The 20,434-nt window shown below is 37.4% G+C and overlaps 2 protein-coding genes across 3 annotated transcripts in view; one reads left to right on the forward strand and one right to left on the reverse strand.

The window, feature by feature from the left end:
• CYFIP1 (cytoplasmic FMR1 interacting protein 1) overlaps nt 1–20,434 on the forward strand; it is a 57,133-nt gene that overhangs the window by 20,790 nt on the left and 15,909 nt on the right. The window contains exons 15-23 of one of the 2 annotated variants that reach the window (XM_044433160.1): nt 1,874–2,021; nt 4,117–4,270; nt 5,992–6,148; nt 6,941–7,037; nt 7,396–7,472; nt 7,572–7,680; nt 8,578–8,697; nt 9,879–10,078; nt 14,389–14,476. In XM_044433160.1, coding sequence (XP_044289095.1) covers nt 1,874–2,021; nt 4,117–4,270; nt 5,992–6,148; nt 6,941–7,037; nt 7,396–7,472; nt 7,572–7,680; nt 8,578–8,697; nt 9,879–10,078; nt 14,389–14,476 — 1,150 coding nt within the window. Of the gene's footprint in view, nt 1–1,873; nt 2,022–3,752; nt 3,885–4,116; nt 4,271–5,991; nt 6,149–6,940; nt 7,038–7,395; nt 7,473–7,571; nt 7,681–8,577; nt 8,698–9,878; nt 10,079–14,388; nt 14,477–20,434 lie in introns of those variants that run through there. The other variant, XM_044433169.1, reaches the window with a different exon arrangement.
• FNDC9 (fibronectin type III domain containing 9) lies at nt 16,225–19,464 on the reverse strand. The gene is made up of 2 exons (XM_044433316.1): nt 19,415–19,464; nt 16,225–17,326 (listed from the first exon to the last, which is right to left on the reverse strand). The coding sequence occupies exon 2, from the start codon at nt 17,214–17,216 to the stop codon at nt 16,548–16,550; it is 669 nt and encodes a 222-aa protein (XP_044289251.1). The 5' UTR covers nt 17,217–17,326; nt 19,415–19,464; the 3' UTR covers nt 16,225–16,547.

A 20,434-nucleotide genomic window follows, 5' to 3' on the forward strand; every position in this document is an offset into this window, starting at 1 on the left:
CATGCCATTCAGTTTTCTCTCAGATACTCACTGTCTGGTTTCGCACAACATGGGTAGCTAGCCATTGTGAGTTTCTGTCTCATTCAAACCTACAACTCCAGAATGGCTTGTGTCAGGACAATAAGCCACCCTGAGAACTTTGGCTTGTTCTAGGGGACTAAGTGGTGAGCACCCACTTGGCAAGAGGAGTGAAAATCTTTCACCACTCTTGCTGAACGTGTCCTGTCTACCACCAGTCATGCTGAAGTGGCACTTTAAAGTCATGATTGGTGGCTTAGTTTAACTACTGCACTCATGATATTGGACGACATATAAAAACTTTAAATAAATAAATGCACAGAATTTTCAGAGTTACTGCAACTTGTCAAAGCAGGAGTTTCATGATTCCCAGGCAGAAATAGCAAGTTTACACACACCTTGTTCATCCCTCACCTGGGAAGAGAAGCATTGCCAGTGCTAAGGATTTGTCAGAACTCAGGAAGGAACAGAGAAAAAGAGTGATGTATTTATATCAGCTCATCAGGCCTCTGTTTGTAGGCCCCGTCTTTAGTGAGGATGCTACGAAATCATTTCCTCACAAAAGTTATTCCCTAGATGTCTTGTGGGAAAGTAATGACAGAATTACTGTGAAGGTTGTTTTAGTGCTTTGTTCATCAGAACTAGATGAACAAAGCATTGCTGTTGATAGCTGGATTATTTACATAGGAACATAAGAGCAAAGCTGAATCAAACCAGTGACCCATCTAATTCAGCCCTCTGTTCACAAAGTGGCCAACCAGCTGCCCATAGAAACACATAAGCCGGATATAAGTGCAGCAACACCCTCCTGCCAAAGAGACCCCAGCAACTGGCGTAAATAGTACTGCTTTTGATACTGGAGGTAGCATACAGCCATCAGGACTAGTAGTCATCGATAGCCTTATTCTCCATGAATTTCTCCAATCCCTTTTAAAATGTTGGCTATCACTGCATCTCAGAGAAGTGAATTCCGTATCTTAACCATGCAGTATATGAAGTGGTATCTGTCCTGAATATCCCACCAGTCATTTCATGAGATGAAACTATATTTCATTAGTATTATGAGAGAGAAAGAAAAATGTTTCCCTCTCTACTTTGTCTTCATACTTCTGCTATGTCTCCCTTTACTCACTTACATACTCCTTTTTCCCAAGTTAAGCAATTTTTCTAAACTAAAGGTTGCTGCAACCTTTTCTTGTAAGGGAGTAGCTCCAGACTTAATAGGTTTAGTTGCCTTTTCCTGTACTTTTTGCAACTGAACAATATTGTTTTGCATTATAATTACAAATCAAGCACCTTCACACATATATGTGAAGGAGTTCCATATATTGAAGGGCAGCAGTGCTGAGTCACTGGCTTCAAATCTAAGGTATGTTTTCCTGCCTCCTGGTGTCCATGTTGAATTTAGGCATGCACAGGGAAACCTGTGTGCATAGACTTCAATGTCATCTGGAGCCGTGATGGTGCATAAAAGTCCAAGTGTTGACTCCCCCGCCACACATACCTGCATTTAACACATGGATATTAAGACTGAGGAAATGCATTTTGGGAGAAATTCACAGAGTAGTTTCTACTGCCCCTTTAGTGCATATAATGTTGTGGAAGAAACTTTACCTAAGCTTAAACTTATGGCAATATATCTAAAACAGCTGAAAGTTAGAGATTTCAGGATTAAGGATTCACCAACATCAGAAATCCTTGCCCTAGCTAATCCATGGATTAAAAATTAAATTCATTTCCAATATGACAGCCTAACAGTTCTGGTGGAATGGGTATTGCCTTTAACAAAACATGTGTTAGGTTACTTGTAATACTTAGGAGTGTGTTCTCACATACCTTCTTGGACTATGGCTAGTGTTCTGCAGGCCATCAGAAAGACTGTGTGCGACTGGGAAGGAGGACATGAGCCGTTTAACGACCCTGCACTGAGGGGAGAGAAAGATCCCAAAAGTGGCTTTGATGTTAAAGTCCCAAGGCGAGCAGTGGGCCCCTCTAGTACCCAGGTAACTCTAATAACTGTGGTATGTGTGACACTGAGTGATTCAGGAATTATTGCCAAATGAATGTATTTGAAAAGATTGGTTATATAAATCCTGTGTAAATCTGGATTAGGAAAAAATCTCATGCAGAGGTACCGTCTCTTTAATTTTCTACTTTGATTATCTCCTGATCCCACCTCAAGCTTTCACTGTACTGATTTTACATCTGTGGGAATGCTTTTATTATTAAATTATGCCTTACAAATTTTTAGCCATTTATATTTCTGATGCAATCAGGTTTGCATGTCTGAAATTAAATGTTTATATTTATTTTCAGTATGAATTTATTTTTGGCTTGATGGTGGTCACGCTTCTTTCTGATAATATTCTTTATTTTTTTGAGTATCCTAATACAGCTTTTGTTCCATACAGCAATCTACTTTTTGAATTAAGTGGGATTTATCTCTGTCTTTACAATTTTAAGGTTAGATCTCAAGCACTGGAGTTTATTGAACAACACCTCAAAAATCTGCTACAGTGGGAATGGGGTTAGCAAAGTATAAATGAAACAAAATTCCTATTATTAACCTGATTTGTTACTTAATTGGGGTATAATCCTGTGGTCTCTTCACATTGTCTGTAGGGTAATAGGGTTATTTAGAGTCTCAGCTCCAAGGTCCTGTGAAGCCCCCATTTTGCTCACCTCCCATGCAGCCAACATGGAAAGAACCATGATAGGTGCCTCTTTGATGTTGGAAATCATGCCTGAGGTGGACTAAAGAGGGCTGCCAGGTGAATGCAGAAGGGAAAAGGTTCAGGCGGACAGCTTATGCTGTAGCCAGATGGCATACAAATATGCTTCCCTCTCTTGCTGAAAATAGCTGTCTCCATGAAATGCAGGTGCAACAAACTGGCAGTGGCAATTGCTGCTGCTGTGACTCACACCCTGCATTGGATGAACTTAACAAGGCTAATGTGTGAGGGTGGAGGACACTGGATTGTGCTTTCTGTGTTCTTTCCTTGATTCCTCTCACAAAGAAATGCAGTATCAGGACAACTATTGAATCATTGAGCCAGATGTGCAGTTGTTCTTGAATTACAGCTGTTTATGCCACACAGCAAAGCAAATGAGAAAAAGCAGAGCCTTTCAAAACCAGTGTGGGTTGGAGGGGAGGTTCTGCAATTCAGAGGAAAGATACCCTATTGCTTGCTTATATTTTCTTGGGTGCACCTGCCTTCTATATCTTTCACTGTGTTATGTGTCAATTTCAAGCTTATCAGTTCCTCAGCTCTTCTGCTTATTCATTTTGAGAAGCCTTAAGAACATAGCAATCTTGAAACAATACCACTGTGTGGTTTATGCTTCAGTATTACTAGGTGATATAATGTTGCATTCAAACTGGAAATCTTTGTGATTGGCAGAGTAAACTCAATTGAATCTTGTCAAGAGGGACAGGTTGTTCTTCTATAATATGTAATGATGCAGAAATGACATTCTCTTATGAGTGGTGTTTGGAGCCTTAACAAGATGAGTAGGCCAAAAGAATAAATCTGTCCGCATTAACTGTAGATCAGTTGGGTTCTATGTTCTCTTCTCTTTTGCTATTCCTCTCTTAACAAACTAATACACATTTTCTCTGGTTTGTTGTTTTTTTCCTTTTCTTTATTTACCCTTGTGTTTTGAATTAACGAAGTCTTTCTTTTCCCCCTTTGCCTTTTCCTTCTCTGTTGGTTTTTAGCTCTACATGGTTCGCACTATGACAGAGTCCTTAAACTCTGCTGAGCTGTTGAAGCAGCTCAGATCTCTGAAAATGGAAAAGTTATTGCATGTGATAAACACGTTTCTGAGACAGTCCTACATCTATCCCACTCTTTTAAACTTTGGTGGTAAGGCTTTACTTATTATTTTGAAATAATGTGGTGACATCAACTGTTCCACTGCAAATTGTGGTAGTTTTTCTTCCTTTATTTCCTCCCTCAACTTAATGACTTTTGAACTTCTCAGGTTTCAATTTGAGGTGGAGCAGTCTTTTATTTTGGCAGTGCATTTTGGTGATGCTAAACTAATGTGCCATGTATGTTTTTCCCCCTGTCATGAATGTTTTGTTTAATAACGCAGCTTTACATGGTGAGAACCATGTTAGAGTCCCTCATTGCTGACAAAAGTGGTTCCAAGAAAACCTTGAGAAGTAGCCTTGAGGGGCCCACCATATTGGACATAGAAAAATTCCACCGAGAGTCTTTCTTCTACACCCACTTGATAAATTTCAGTGGTAAGATATGCAGATGATCAGTCTCCAGCTTTAGCATGTCCTAACACCTCTTAACATGACCTGAGAAAATGTTTCCGATTTTATGTGGCTTTTTTGATTTAAAATGTCGGCCTCTTAGCATTAGCAGCTTGGCATCTGACTGGCTGCTGTGGGAAAACAGGGTGGTTGGCTCTATGGACCCTTGGTCTGATCCAGCAGAGCTCTTAGGTTCTTAACCAGTTGGAACATTCAAAACAAACAAACAAACAAACAAACAAATCTGGAATTAAATGGTTAGGTGCTTCATATGTTTTTTTTTTTCAGTTGGTGTGACTTTTCTTTCTTCTGTGAAATTTCAGTGTAGTAAGAGACTCTAATATTGATCCTGTTAAAATGGCACAAATGGCTTCTAAGTTGGATTTTCCCCATCTTCTATAGAAATAAACCAAATACCTTTTTTTTCCTTAAAAAATAAAAGCAATTTTTTTCTGTTTGGCTGCCATTTCTTCCACTATTGGCTGCAATCGGAAGCATGTTGTTCTAGTGGATTTACATACTGACATGTCTCTAGTCTAGTCATACTGTATTGTGTTGTCTTTCCAAATCATGTCATTACTGGAACTGTTTCTTTTCAATGGAAGAGAGAGTTAATGTTTTAGTGAACTTCATGTGCACTGCTGTTTTTCGTTAGTTTTAATGTCCTTGGTTTGGTTACCTAGTGCAATGATTCCCAAACATTAATTCAGACTCCCCAACGTCTTCTGGGTGGATCTGCCAGTAGCAGTATTGGGCTGAACCTAAACAATTTGTGCTTATCTTTGCCAGCTGCACTAAATACTAGAACAAAGCAAGGTTTTTTTGTGTCTGTGCAACAGATGGGTCACTGTAAATCATTGTGCCACCCAGCCTTGGTAAAGGCTGCAGAGTATACAAGTTGCAGTTCCTACCCTCTCCCTGGCTCAGTCCTCTTATTTATGCCCAGCAAAATTTGTATTGTTATTTATTACAACATTGCCTTAATATCCTCTGCAAGGAACCCTAGATGGCTTACAATGCCTTTGATGAGCTAGTCTCTTAATAAAATGGTTTGGGAAACATTGCTTTAGCCCAGTGAAAATCCTTTTGCTGTGAAGGGGCAGAAGGAATCATTGGCATCTCTCATGGCATCTTCCAAGTAGTCTATTTGCTGTGACTATTTTCCCTACCTTTGCATCTTTGCAAACATTCTCAAGTTAGTTTTCTTTAATCAGGGCCTACCATGTGGAATGAGTGAGTACCAGCATCTAATCCGACAAAGAGAATAATGATGGCTGCCTCCTTCCCTTCTCGCTCCTTCTCTACCTCCTTGCCATCTTAATTCCTGAAAGGGTTGTAGCCTTCACAGCATTTGGTACAAGTGGGAAATGCAGTTGTGTGTGTGCATTTGTGCTCCATGAGTGTGTGCTCCCCATGCACACCTGTGCATTACTAAACTGCTGACACTTTTGGCAGTATTTTCAGTAATGCAACCAATTGTGTTTGTTGTGTGTCTTTTTATTAGTACAAGCTTATAGTAACTCCCTTGGCTGTCTATTTGAATATTGGCTTCTGCTAACTTTTTCACTTGCCATTCTGGTAACCCCTCTCATTTTCTATTTATTTATGCAACATATCTCCATTAGAATAATTGTTTTGTGTATGTTTGTTAACAATCTGTTTCTTGCTGTAAGAAAATTAATTCAGTATTTTTTTTCTACAATAAGAAACATTGCAGCAATGCTGTGATTTGTCCCAGCTATGGTTCAGGGAGTTCTTTTTGGAACTGACAATGGGCAGAAGAATCCAGTTCCCTATTGAAATGTCTATGCCTTGGATTCTGACAGACCACATTTTGGAGACCAAGGAAGCATCAATGATGGAGTAAGACTGACGTACCTCTTTCACTTGTTTTTCAGTTGCAGATGCAGAAAATTCTCATGAAAGTTTGATTAAGTGGTCTGTGGGAGAGGGGAAAACTCTTTTTAAAGTCAGAGATGGAGGAAAGAGAGATGGTCCTTGGGAGGTTGCCACTTTCCCTTCTTCTGTTCAGCACTCCTTTTTCTACTTTGAGGAGTCTTTACATTGAGGAGCCTTTACATTGTTTTTCGGTGCCAGGCTAAGACCTTTTTATTTAAAACTTATTTTAACTGTTAATAATTTATTAACTAGGGGTTTGTTTTTTTTAAGCTGAGAATGCACTGGGGGGTTATTTATTGTATAATTTAATATTTATTTTATTACTTCTGTATTTATTTATGTGTTGTGAGCCGCCCCGAGGCTTTGTTGTGATGGGGCAGCATAGAAATGTTTTAAATAGATAGATAGATAATTAAACCTTTATGCCAAAGAAGTTTCTGTGGCTTTCTGGCTTGCATAATGTAGGTGCACCCTGGCCTGTTTACAGTACTGATGATTGGAATCTGTGCCTGATAAGACTGGGAGTAACTCTTGGATAGGATGTATTACCAGCTTTGCATGGTTTTCTGTATACTAATTACCAGCATTTGGGGATGAGGAAATATATTTTGATTATGATAATTTTGCATTCTTTTTATCAGTCTTTGGTTAATTAATGGATTAAGTGTTTTGTTCTAAGGTTACTTGCTATAATAGTAAGAGAATAACAGATAATTTCCATGCGTGCCTGAAAATATTTTTTATTCCCATGTTTAGATATGTTCTGTACTCTTTGGACCTTTATAATGACAGTGCTCATTATGCACTTACCAAATTCAAGAAGCAGTTTCTCTATGATGAAATTGAGGCAGAGGTAAGAGAGTTGAGTATGTCCTGCAGGATGTTGAACAGCAGAGTATTTGAGTGAATTTCTTCCATAGGGGTAAACTGGTAATAGTGAAGAGAACCTGAGAAAAGTAAGCACACTTGAGGCGAGTCTACATGTGGATGTTTACATGATAATTTGCCTGCAACAAAGAATCAGTCTCAGATCTGGCACTACAGACTCTCCTATTGTTTAGCACTGGAGCAAGATTAGCTATGCTTGAGTGCCACCCAAGGGTAGACTGAACTGCTGAGCATATTGCATTTTTGTGGCTACTTTGGAAGTAGTTTTTCAATAGGAAATGTTTCCATGTGAGTAAAGACAGTTCATATGTTGCTTTCTTCAGGTCAACTTGTGCTTTGACCAATTTGTCTACAAGTTGGCAGACCAGATATTTGCCTACTACAAGGTTATGGCAGGAAGGTAACTACAACCATTAAACCATTTAAAAATATTTCTGTTGTGATTTTAAAATAATGCTTGTGTCACAGTCTGCTATTTAATATACTCTCATTTCAATAGTCTGCTTCTGGATAAACGATTAAGATCAGAGTGCAAGAATCAGGGAGCAACAATTCCTTTGCTAACATCTAACCGGTATGAGACGCTGCTAAAGCAGAGACATGTCCAGGTTAGTAAATGACACCCTCTGTGCAGTTCTTTTACAGTCTGTTCTTTTTAAAACACTTTTCTTGTGGTGTGTTGATGCTTCTGCTGTCTCCTTTTTGCTTAATATCCCATCTCCTTTTTGCTTAATATCCCATCTTGCAATGTCTAAAATGCAGCATATGAGGCACAAACCTATCATTTATGAACACTAGTGGGCCGATGATCTTCTTCCCTATGAAAAAGCTTTTGACAGGAACTCTGGCAAAAACTTCTTAAGTAAATGTAGGAGCTGGGTAGGAAAAAGGCCCAGTGTTAAATCACAGTTTTAACTCAAGTTTCTAATAGTTTCTTAGCCTTTCCTAGTGCATATATTTTCAGAACAAAGATATTATCTAATTGGTTAGGCATATATTGTATCTATTTTCACTCTAATGTGTGTCTGTCCCACTGAGCCACCTGCATCTGATTGATAGACTATGGGAGTCCAAAACCAAAGGATATCCTGTAATCTTCTCACCTCTCAATTTATATGACACAGGTGCATAATTCAAAAGTTCAACACATGAAGCCCGCCTGCCTTTTACAGTACAGAGTGCACAACTCCGTAAGAGAACAGTTGTGAAAGTAAGAAATTTTGTTTGGTATCTTTCTGTACCAACAATATGCAAACCTCGCATTGGATAATGCCAGGAGGCACACACTTGCATGCATGCACACACACATGTGCATACACATACGCACACCTGGGAATTCCCTTGCTAGTTCTAGCAAGGGAGCCCTTTGGATATGTCTCGCTACCACTAGCAAGGAAAAGCAGGCCTTAACATATGTATTTTGTAGAGGTGTGGGGTTGTGGAAAAGCGTGTGTCTGTATAGACATAATGTTTGATACAGCTTTCTGGAATTTCTTCTGCTTTAGCTTCTTGGTCGGTCTATTGATTTGAACCGCCTTATCACTCAGCGAATTTCAGCAGCCATGTACAAATCAATGGAACTGGCAATCAGTCGATTTGAAAGTGAAGATTTGACTTCCATTGTTGTAAGTATTGAAAATTATTAGTACTGTTCAAATTCTTACTGAGTTGGGATTGACTGACAATTTCCCATCTGGGAATATGCCGTAAGTTGGTCTTTTCTGAATATCTCAAAGCATTAATATTGGGGAAGGAGAAAAGCAGTGTAACCCATCTGTTTACTTCCACCCACTTCTATTCTGTGCCTGCTCAGAAACATATGGGATGGAAGGGATGGAAATTTCTCCACATTGTTGGCCTGCAAGGCTAATAGCAAAGAAAAGGGAGCATGCAAAAGGAGAAGACATGACAACATCTGGCTATTTCCAGTGATCCCATAATGGTTCTTTCTTTTGTGGCGTTTTTTGGTAGTTCATGTTTCTGATAGCCAGATATTATTTACCCACAACATTAGCCTCCACTGTCTTACAGCTTATGTCCCACTTGAGTTCTTGGCTCCTTTTGCTTATTTTTAACTGTGCAGATTTTATTTGCCTTCAGCTTCCTGAGGTTTCTGTTCTGTTGTTTTCCTAATGCCTACAGTTGTATTCCACAACCTGTTCCTCTCTTTAATAAAAAGAGGAAAACAGAATTATTTCCTGTTAAATGGTTTTGCACAAAGTTTGGGAATGAAAACCAGATAGCTAGCCCCATTTTTAGCAATACGAAGCATCATTCCACTTCTCATATTTTTCAGCGCCTTATGTCCTGTTAGGATTTGCTATGTCAGGGTTTTATATGAAATTCACAGCACAGAGAGCTTTGGTAGTGGGCAGTATAGAAAAGAAATAATGATAATGATAAAGATAATGATAATGATGATAGGGCTAGGCTAGTATTTTCATATTCTGACTAAAGTCTGTTAATAGTTTAATAAAACCTAAAATTTTCCTTACTAAATTTCATTGGCTTTAATAACATAATTTTAAATGGTCTTACATATCAGAACAAGGGCTATCAATTCAATGCTTTTAGGAAGAGGTTTTAAGAACTGTTGTGCATTAATTATTCAGTAGAATTACTTCTACCCTTATACTGAGGAGGCATATTGAGGGTAGATTGTGCTTATAAATATGTTTCAGATGCTTGCAGTAGTTTACTCAATGTGTTTTGTTGTTGATCTGCATCTTATCTGATCAGATTCTGATTGCAGTCTTTCCTCCTTCTGTCCTTTTCCTACTTACTTTATTTTTTTTAAAAACCTTAGGAGTTGGATGGGTTAATAGAAATAAACAAGATGACACACAAGCTCCTTAGCAGATACATGATGTTGGACAGTTTTGATGCCATGTTCAGAGAAGCCAACCATAATGTATCAGCTCCCTATGGAAGAATCACCCTTCATGTCTTTTGGGAGCTCAATTATGATTTCCTTCCAAATTATTGCTACAACGGATCTACTAACAGGTATGGCACCTCATACTACCAATGGTGGTGTTGTGTTATCTGAAACAAAGTCCAGACTTGTTACTTGATGAACTTTGACAATTGGTACCTCCTACAACATTGCCCAGGCAAGGCTTTCAGTATTAGAACTACAGAAGTGCACATGGCTTGTACTTGGCCATGTCCGACTATTTAAAAATTAGCAATAAAATTATTCAAAAATGGTGCACATTCTGAGTACAAACTTCTTTTTTAAAAGGAAAGCAGTGAATTTTTTTGCAGTATGTCACTTGGGTACTTTGAAGAGGCTTTCATTGGCTATCAAAATGGAGATCAATCCTTGAGTTCTTCAGGGAGGGGAAAAACAGAAACCGTGGGGGAAAGTCCGAGTAAACCAAAAAATAGTTCATGATCACAGCAGGGAAAAGAATCCCCTTGTTACCTGCTGGAGGACATAGTGGAAAGGAGGGGAGGAACAACCCACAGAGAGCCAAGTTACTTGTCAGGTAATATCACGGGTAGTTTACTAAACATCCAACAAATGTGAGTTACTGCTATCATGGGCTACTGTGATACGTGAATCCAATCATCCACGTTGCTTGCTGAATGGCTAGTTGGAACTTCCCAAAAAGCTTAGAATTGTTAATTTAACACTGGATAAACTTGATGGCTTTTTCCTTTAAACAAAATATTAATTAATAAAATGAGGTGTTACAGCTACAGTTACAGTGCTCAGCATGTTCAGGGCTTTTAATTCTATTTGTAAAGGATTCCACAAAGTGCAAATGTCTGTATGTTTCTCCATGTGTTTTACAATTTTATATATATGTTAAATTGTTTGCATTTATATTTATATTTAAATAGAGCAGAATGTTCCATTTTCATTCTCTATTCTAGAGTGTAGTTTTCATATGGTAGTCCTGCTGCACATTCATGCAGAGGAAGCAAGGATGAACAGAGATGTTTTCATTTAATCAGAACAGATTGTGTAAAATTGGGGCTTTGAAATAATTGGATGGATCCAAAGTACTATCTGTGGAAAGAAAACATCTGCTAGTGCTGTTCCACAAATACATGCACAGGCTTTCAAGCTGCAATATGCTAGGTAAACTCTGTAGCCATTCTCATACTTCTGCTTGTGCAGCATCTTGAACAAACTCTTGTGCAAGTGGATTTAATTCTACTTGTCTCAAGAAACACTCTTGACTGAGGTGCAAAACAGCTTATAGTATCTTCTGCCTTGTTGGATAAAACCCATTGTCTGGACCAAGTGTATAATTTGCATTTTTAAAATATCTGAACGAGAATGGTTAGTTACCTTCCAGAACTGCTTTCGTTCACTGAAAGTGACTGAATCACTGGAGAAGTCTTAACTTGATGCTCTGTATTACCTGGTGCTCCTGTGTGATCACAAGCTTAGTTTCACACCAGCATGATAATTGTTGAGATACATAGTAATGAAGAAGGATCTTAGAAAATAGGGATACTTTGAGGGCTTTTCTTCACTGCATTAGAATGCATTTGTTCATTACCACAAGCTTCTTGTCTTGGGCCTAGTGGTAATGATCATAGAGCTCTGTGTGTCTTTTAACTGTATGTAATTTTAAATCATTGCCAGGAGTTTCAACATTTGCGAAATGTTTTAAGTATTAGGGTCAAATGTTGAGGTCATTCCTGAAAAAGCATTACTATAAACTGCACTTTAAGCTGCCTAAATATTTGTAATGGTTTACTTTCCATAATATAATGAGATTAAATATTAGGATGGCCTGCTATTAAATTAATGGACATTTACTAATTGCATCTACTTGTCTTCAACTTTTCTGTGCAAGCAAGGCCAAATGTAAAGTTTGTTGACTTGGACATTTATGTAAGGAAAAAGAAGAGGCCCTGATTTTAAGGCAGTATATGCATTCTAAGCTGTATAATAAGCATATTCTGTTTCTCTGTTCATTTGTGTTGGTCCTTGAATTTTACTCTTAATAAAGGATTTGCATTATCTTCAACAAATGAATGCAATTAAGTAGAAATACCCCTCCCTTCGGGAACACTTCAGCTGATCAAAGCCCTTTCCATATATTATTACAACAATCTATCAACTCTGCAGGGAGACTAGAGTTGCTTCTCAGTGGTATTATTTCATAATGGTTGATTCTTTTACAGAGCAGTCATAATTCCCACCAAAGATTGGCTGAGGGGGTTAGAATGGGATGGAAATTCTTCATCGTTGGGGTGGCACATATGCTACAGAGGCTTCTGGTACTCTTGCAGATAGCTTTGTGGGCATCCAGGTATCACCAGTGGTGGTCTTGTTTGCAGTAAACCCACTACTGAAGGAATAAGTTGGAGCTGGCCCTGAACCTAAATGCTCTCAGTTCTTCAAATGGTTCCTGGTCTCATCTCTTCACTACTTGCAAAACTCTCAGTTTGTATAATGTCTGCCTGACCTGAAAGCTGACTTAGATATGAGCGCTTAAGCCAAGTTGTTATCTTGCTTGGATTGCTGGAAAGTGAAATGAATACTTCAAAATCTGTATTGTGTGTTCATCAGCTTAACTACTACTACACACATGCAGATAGACAGAACACTGGAAACAGCTTGGTTTGAGTAATCTACTTTTTCAGCTGCTTAGTGCTGGGTTGATTAAAATGGATACACTGCTAGGAATGTCATCATGTAGAGATTAAAAAGTGACACAACATGTGATACAACATCATTATCTTGAAGCAAGTTGAAACCTCCAGTTAGCAGCATAAAGTGTACCAAAGTAGATTTACAGAAATAATTTTCATCATCAGAGAGCGAAGGATGGAGTATATCCAATTTTAAGGTGAATCTGTATAATTGTTTTATATCAGTTATAACATTTAGCTTTTCTAAGTATTCGAATGAATTAAGAAAAGTATTAACATTCATTAAAGAACAGACAATGTTGGTAGGTTCTGTATAGGAATAGATGTTCTAAAAATAATTTTTGAGAACATTTTTTATGAATACATCTGCCCAGTGAAAGGCGAACTACACGTTACATGATGATGTAACATTAACCCTTTCTCCACTTGCCTTTCCTCTTTTCTAAATCTGCCCACACATTTTTCCTTTTGCATGTTTGCAGTTACTCTTCAAAGTTGAGGGAACCCTCTTCCCTCAACTGTGTTCTTACAGAGTAACTTTACTGAAAAGACTTACTGTGCATATAGAAATGGTGACCAATGTATCTTGGATTAATAATGAGCTCAGATATGAATGTGGCTTTTGCTTGCTCACAGATTCATTTTGCTCCTCAATATTTTCAGGGTAATTAAAGCATTAAATCAGGAAACTATGCCCTTAACATGTCTGGATATTAAACCATTATTTGAAGTTGGTTTGATATCATGACTTGTTCTGAAGCTGGTGAAACCATAGTCTCTTCATTTGGATGAAATGGGAAACTTTAATTACAAGAGGAGAAATGAAGGAAGCTGGATGAATGCAGAAAGGGCTGATGCATATTTAGCTTCAATAAGCCAAGTTTTTATAATCCAGACCAGCTCAACTTCACACATCTAAAGAAATCTTCAGAATTCAGTTGTTACCAGGAAAATAAGTTGCAACAAGATTGAAAAAATAGACACTGTGTATTATTTTGAGCTATCTGGCTGCAGTGTGATGTTGATCAACGAATCAATGGCCTAGTATGTATGACACACTAGGGTCACCTTGGATTTTTTAACTTGCAATTGGCTGTGGCATGTTCTAGGAACCATTTTCAATATGCCACTCTTGGTGGGGTTGCAGTGTGTCATCCAAATCCTGACCATCAGGGGTTATGTGAGGGTTAAACAACCTTTGGTTTGTAGTGAACCCATCATATTATGTGAACTGGGTCAATGAGAATTCTTCGTAAGTGGATATTAGGTGTACATACAATGGCAATAGCAAACATTCCACCAGTATACATAGACACTTAAAGAAAAGAACTGTTTGTGTAGTATGGTAAGATTATACAGCAATATCCAAATCTTCTTTTTTTCTGTAAAGGCAGCCCAACATAAGCGTAACAGGAGTCTGTAAATGGATTTCCAATTAACATAGATGCATTTTTCTGCTCTAGATGTTTAAAGTCACTGAATCTTCAGAGGTTGAGTTTTTATATTATTTAACAGAATGGTAATTCTGTGATGATGAAAATTACCTAAAAGAGTATCACCTTATGTTTCTCAGCGTTTCAGCTCTACATGAAAAAATAATAAGGCAACTTTGTTTTTGTTAACGTGATTTGCAGGATAAATTATACATTTTATCACAGAAATGTAAACTGTTTTATTGTCTTATTTGATTTATGTAGGTTTGTTCGAACAGTACTACCCTTTTCTCAGGAATTCCAGAGAGATAAACAACCAAATGCACAGCCCCAATACCTGCATGGATCAAAGGTTAATATGTTTTGATTTTTGTTTTTGCATATTAAAGAGGAATATACTGTGCAGCTATGTGTTACTAAGCATTGCAGTTTGTTTTTAGCTTCTACTTTGAATGTATTTGTGCTGTATAAATTGTGTAATTTGTTTGATTTTCAAGGTAGACTGATTATGACTGAAAATTAACATATAGGGATATTGGTCTGGTTGAAGCAAACTGGCTTCATGGCACAGTGAAATTTTGAGATTGTATATCCCTCCCCTTTACCTACTCCTTTAGTAATCTCTGAATTTCTCCCTCCCTCCCTCCCTCCCTCCCTCTTAGATTTCAGCAAAATATAGTTTGCTCAAATATTGGTCAGCATGCTTATAATATCTTCCCTGTAACCATCTTGGTCAAGAATTGAAAGGAGAATATTTGCATCAGGGAGCCAGATCCACTTCTGTAGGGTTGCTGTGCAGTTTAGAACCCTAAAAAAATTGGGGTTTGGAAACAGGTATGGAATGTACATGAATAAGGCAGGATAGTCTTTCCACCCTGCAGGCATTAGATCTTTTGCCCATGGGGTAGGATCAATATACTCCATTTTGCAATTCTAATTATGTTGGGGATTAGAATACCTAAATACAATTACTGAAACAGAGTCTGTGCAAACCATAGTTTGCCCTGTTTTCTAGCCAAACGAACACTGGAAACTGCATTTTAAAATTTAACAGCAAAGACTATATTATGGAACATTTGAAATAGTATTTAAGATTGAATGCAGGAAATCAGGACAATAAAAACATTTTTAGAACCCAGGATTAAAAATTGCATTGAGACACATGTTTTTAATTTCATTCACACTCTATTTGAAATTCTATATATGAGATATATCCAGTCACAAAAGAATCCCTGTCTACCTAAAATGATAGTTCCACTGAGGGCAGTGCAGCTCAACTCATTTTAAATGTTCTTGTGAATGAATGGTCGCCTAAGAAAGATTAGCTCAGCATTAATTTGGCACAGTTACTTTGTGTGGTACCTGATTTGGGTTTTGTTTATATTAGTTAGTCCACATGGAGCTTTACTTTATGGTGTTAAAAACTCGAGTATCTCACAGATTAGTAGCAAATGCTTTCATGAAGTAAAGATGGCACATTTATTTTGTGATTCAGGCAGTACATTATCACAGCAGTCTAGAAGACAGCGAGATAATTGAGTTTCAGGAGAAGCAACTAGAAATTACAACAGCAATCAGTTTACTAGTTGTTCATTTTTTTATATAGTGTAAAAACTGTATTGAGCCATTCATACATCCATGTACTAAAAAGCAGTGTAACATAAAAACTATAACTGACAGCTTTAATCAGATGACTAACTTTTTAAATGACATCACTAATAGCTACGGAGTTAGGACTAAAATAAATTCCTTCTGCTGGATAGACTTCCAGATGGAAGATAGGGAATGCCTGAAAGCCATTCTGTCCATTACTCCCCACCCATAGAATCCCATTATCTTTCTTATACAATGGTATGTGGTACAGTTTAGAAATGACTGAGAGATTATAAACTATAATAGTTTGTTTTACAGATGTGTTTCTCTTTCCTCCCAGCAATGCTGTATACATAGTTGATCCAATTTAAGATCAAAAGTAATATAAAGCCAAGATCAAACTTAATATGAGGTTAGTTCTATGCACCTAAGGAAGCTTGTAGATCTTGTTTTATAATCCTCCTCCTTCCTATATCAAAAAACAGATTTTGATGTGGGATTCTATTGTTCAAATAAAAAACATTCAAAAATTCTACCGAGTACGCAGTGACTTGGCAACAGAGCTAAAGTAGCTACCTGATTTCCAGCTGTTGATTTATCTCTTCCTGTACTTGGAAAATCAAGGAGGGTATTAGATTTTCTGCTATGCCTTATTTTTCCTCTAATGAAATACAGTTGTGATAGCTTAGATGAAGTTGCTATTTAGAAAAGTGATTGCATAGAACAGTTTTTCTTGAATAATGATCAAACCAGTTGCATGTCTGTTGCATGCTAAATACGTTGTTGTGTACAGCAGATCATGAATGCTGCCTGGCCCTAATGAAGGGTATCTAAGTTAGGGCAGACTGACATATAGACATAGGCATATAATCCTGGCTTTTGGAATTCATCATGATGGGCTTCTTAGATGTTAAAGGATTTGCAATAATTGTAGCCAACTGGGCACCATCTGTACTTCTGATCTCAACTCCTTGGGCTGCTTGGGGCTGCTTGTTGAAAAGCTCTGAATTGCATGCTCCTTGTTTTGCCCATGTTTCTTCCTTATTGTCTGGTCTAATGCTTTGTCTCTCTGAACGCTCTCTCCTTTTGCGCCACCATATATGCAAGCTTCCATAGATGAGGATACCAATAATGATGAGTAGCAAAACTGTACTGGTTAGCCATATGCCCACTGCCACATCTTTCTTTTTGTTGTTTGTGGTTGACGGGTCTTGTTCAGGTGTGTTGAAAACTCTGCACTGATCACTGGATGGATTTGCTGACTGGCATGTTACACACAGAATGTATGTTGTTAATGGAATCAGGTTCTCAAGAACGAATGAAGAACGGCCAGCTGGCACTCTTTCCTCTTTCTGAAAATATTTTCTGGTATACCCTGACAGCATTTTATCCCAGTTTGGATTGTACATGATGCTATAAAAGCTGTCAACACAACTTGCCATTTTAGGCCAGATTACTAGAGCTGTGTTTCCTGTTATATTTTGTACTGTCACTCCCATCGTGTTTCTCTTCTCAGACTGTCACTTCAGGGAATAGTGGTGCTTCTTAAGATTCAGGAAATGGAAAGATTGTGGCAAGCAGATCAGAAAGGATCCTCAACACTGGTATCCTGGAATATAAAGGAAGAGGAAAAAAATACCATTAGTTATATGCTTATAATTTCAAAGACTTGTGTAGAATTGCTTTAAGTTCAAAAAGAATTTCAGTGAACAGAAGCATTCATTCGGTTCTTTCCTTATAAAGGCATTTGCTACTCTATTTTTTAAAAGTGTGTTTAAAAAAAAAAAGCTCAGAAAGGCATATGTAGAACCGGTAGCAATCCACACAGGTGTGGCTTAATATTTTTGAAGTGATACAACTGAATACCTCAGGCTATTTTTGTGGTTGCTTCAAATCGCTCTATATTGCTGAAATCATGAAAAATGTGTAAGCAGCTTATTTTTCATGTTTTGTTGGGCAATTGTCCTGCCCCATTTTCCATAATTACTATGTTTTCGGACCAAGATGGTAAAAAAATGGCACAAAATGGAGCCTTTAACAGGTCACAATTCCTGTAGAATCCATTTTTTTCATGGAAAAGAGAAAATGTATGTTTGCATCAGCTTTGAAAGATAAACAAGGTTGCTATGCCAAATTAATTAATACTCTATCAAGCACTTAATGGCAGTGTTGACTATGTTTGGGTACCCCCAACTAAAGTGATAGCACAAAACTTGCTAAATTACAAGTATGCAATTCATATCCCTTTAGAATTACAGGGTTGTGCCCAGACTTAATTATACGTACAGTTAAAATCAATGTGACTTAAAGTAGACGTGGTTTAATCAAGGCCCGTTGATTTCTGTATGTCTACTGTATGGCTAATACTAGATCCATCATCATAACTCTTTATCACTCCCACCCCATTTTAAGGGATTGCTGTTGCAGTTCAGGTTTAAAGAATTTAGCTTTTACTTATTTAGTTCCCAAATAAATGTTTCTCTTGCTGTGGCAATAAACTGAAACCTCTTGGGACCAGTTCACAGCATATTCCTGGCATCCTTTTTCTGTGCACATAAGTCCGTGCATGTGTGAGATTGTTTAGTTTGATTCCATATCAGACCATTGACATGTTGAACATTTTTACTTGGAGAGAATTCCCTACTTCAAAGTAAGGATGTCACAGTGTTGCATATGAGCCATAACACTTATGTAATAACTCAAGTATTTACTGCAGAATAATTTACAGTCACTGGAAAATAAGTGATTTTGTATCAATTTTAGGCTAAGATGAATATTTCTACATGTAACACGAGAATAAAACACTGTCTATAGTTGGCCTCCAGCATTTGGGACCTTTTTTTTTTTTTTTTTACATCTAGTGTAAAACTGCTACAGAAATCACTTGTTAATTCACTTGTTAATAAACACTTGTTAATTGATTGGAATGCATTATTGATTACACAATAGCATTACAAAAGTATTACTTTTGTTACTAGTGGAAGTAAGTGAAGCACTTGCCTTGCTTAGCCAATAGTAAAACATGTCAGAGTGGAATTTCAGTATTTCATTAAAATAACCCAATAAATGAAAAGACAAGTTGTCTGAGAACTAATTTTTCAAAACTCTTCTTAGTAGTTTGGGAATTTTTAGGTAGCATTATTTTGCTCAAAGCTGAAAAATAACATAAAGCAGTATACTTTTTATGATTAAAATTGCCTATTTAAAATGAGTTTTCCAAGAGGGTAAAGAAGGATTGAAGGCAGCTTTTTCCAAAAGTAACACCAAAAGTAATAGCAAAACAACTGTGTTTGAACCTTGGATTTAAATAAAAAGGATGAACAGATATACATTATCATAGAAGAGGTTTATTACATGTAGAAATAACCGCATGTTTTTGCTCCAGTTACAACATTGTTTTAATACTTTGCACATTTGTATTATGTTTGTTTTGTTATTTAATACTACGTAAGTAAACTTCATTTTAAATATTCAATAATTTAAATATATGCTCTGGTTTTGATTTGAGTCTTTGAGATGAATTTCTCTTACCCACCCTGTCTTTTGTGCCATTTTCTTATCTACATAGCTTTCAAACAAAACATTACTTCATTTCCCCATTCACATATATACATATATATGCTGGAAACTCAGTATACCGAAAAGCTGAGGAATAATCCCATTTTTATGTTATCAACTTTGAAAAGTTCATACTCACCCTTAGTTTCTCAGAATCTTGAGATTTTTGTGAAATATTTGGGTAAAGCTGGTGGCTAGGTTGGTGTTTGATGGCTAATTTTTCTTCATGATCTGTGTTTGCTGGTTTGCTTCAAACTGGTTATTTCAGCCAAGTTCTCATTATTTTACACTTGTTCTCTTCAGCAAGGATGTCTGTAATGAGGCCTTTTTTGTTCTCTTCTTATGTTCATACATGAGAACATTGTGCCTTAACCATTCTGTTGCCTAGGTTTTCCAGGGATGTAGAACAGCTCACCTTCACTTTGGTGGCTTTCCGATACAAGATGTACTGGTGGAGCGCTCTAGTTAGATTCTGCTTTTATGTGTCTGAGTTAGCTTCACTGCTGATGCAAGTGAATAATGCTTTGCTCTTCAGTGACATCATTACAGAACTCCTAGTGTGGGGAGGAGGGAAAGATTAGCCTTGGCAAGTGCATTTAGGCTTTATTACCTTGAAGTAGCAACTGTTGGTTTGCTTTTATTAATTCTTCTTCTGTATTCTAGTTTACATTTTTTTGCTGCAAACATGTATTTTAATGTTGGGATAGCAGCTAGGCATAAATAGTTTTGTTTTATATTATTTGTTAGATTTGTTAGGTGTGCAAAGCAATCCTTTTGCAGTATCGTACTTTCTTATTGGCCTATTCTAAATTGTTTAGTACGGTTTCTAAAACTCTGTAATGCTACCTGTGTACATCACACTGTTGTTTTGTCATACAGTTTTTCTTGCTGCAATAGAAATTCCCCAGGTGTGCATGTGCCAGTTATTTGCCACCATTTTATAGTTGCCAGAGGGTCACACTAGGATTGGAGAAGCACAAGCTCAAATCCCACTCAAGACCTGAAATGTACTGAGTAAGCTTGGCCCAGTCATAATTTCTCAGCCCAACCCACCTCATAGGGTTCCTGTGGGGATAAAAGTGGGGAGTACATAAGCTGCTTGAGCTCCTTGGAAGACAGGTAAGATAGAAATCTGATAAAAGAGAAATGGAAAAATAAA

Source organism: Varanus komodoensis, unplaced genomic scaffold (assembly GCF_004798865.1).
Source record: "Varanus komodoensis strain SLA01 unplaced genomic scaffold, ASM479886v1 scaffold1, whole genome shotgun sequence".
In the NCBI taxonomy this organism is placed as follows: Eukaryota; Metazoa; Chordata; class Lepidosauria; order Squamata; family Varanidae; genus Varanus; species Varanus komodoensis.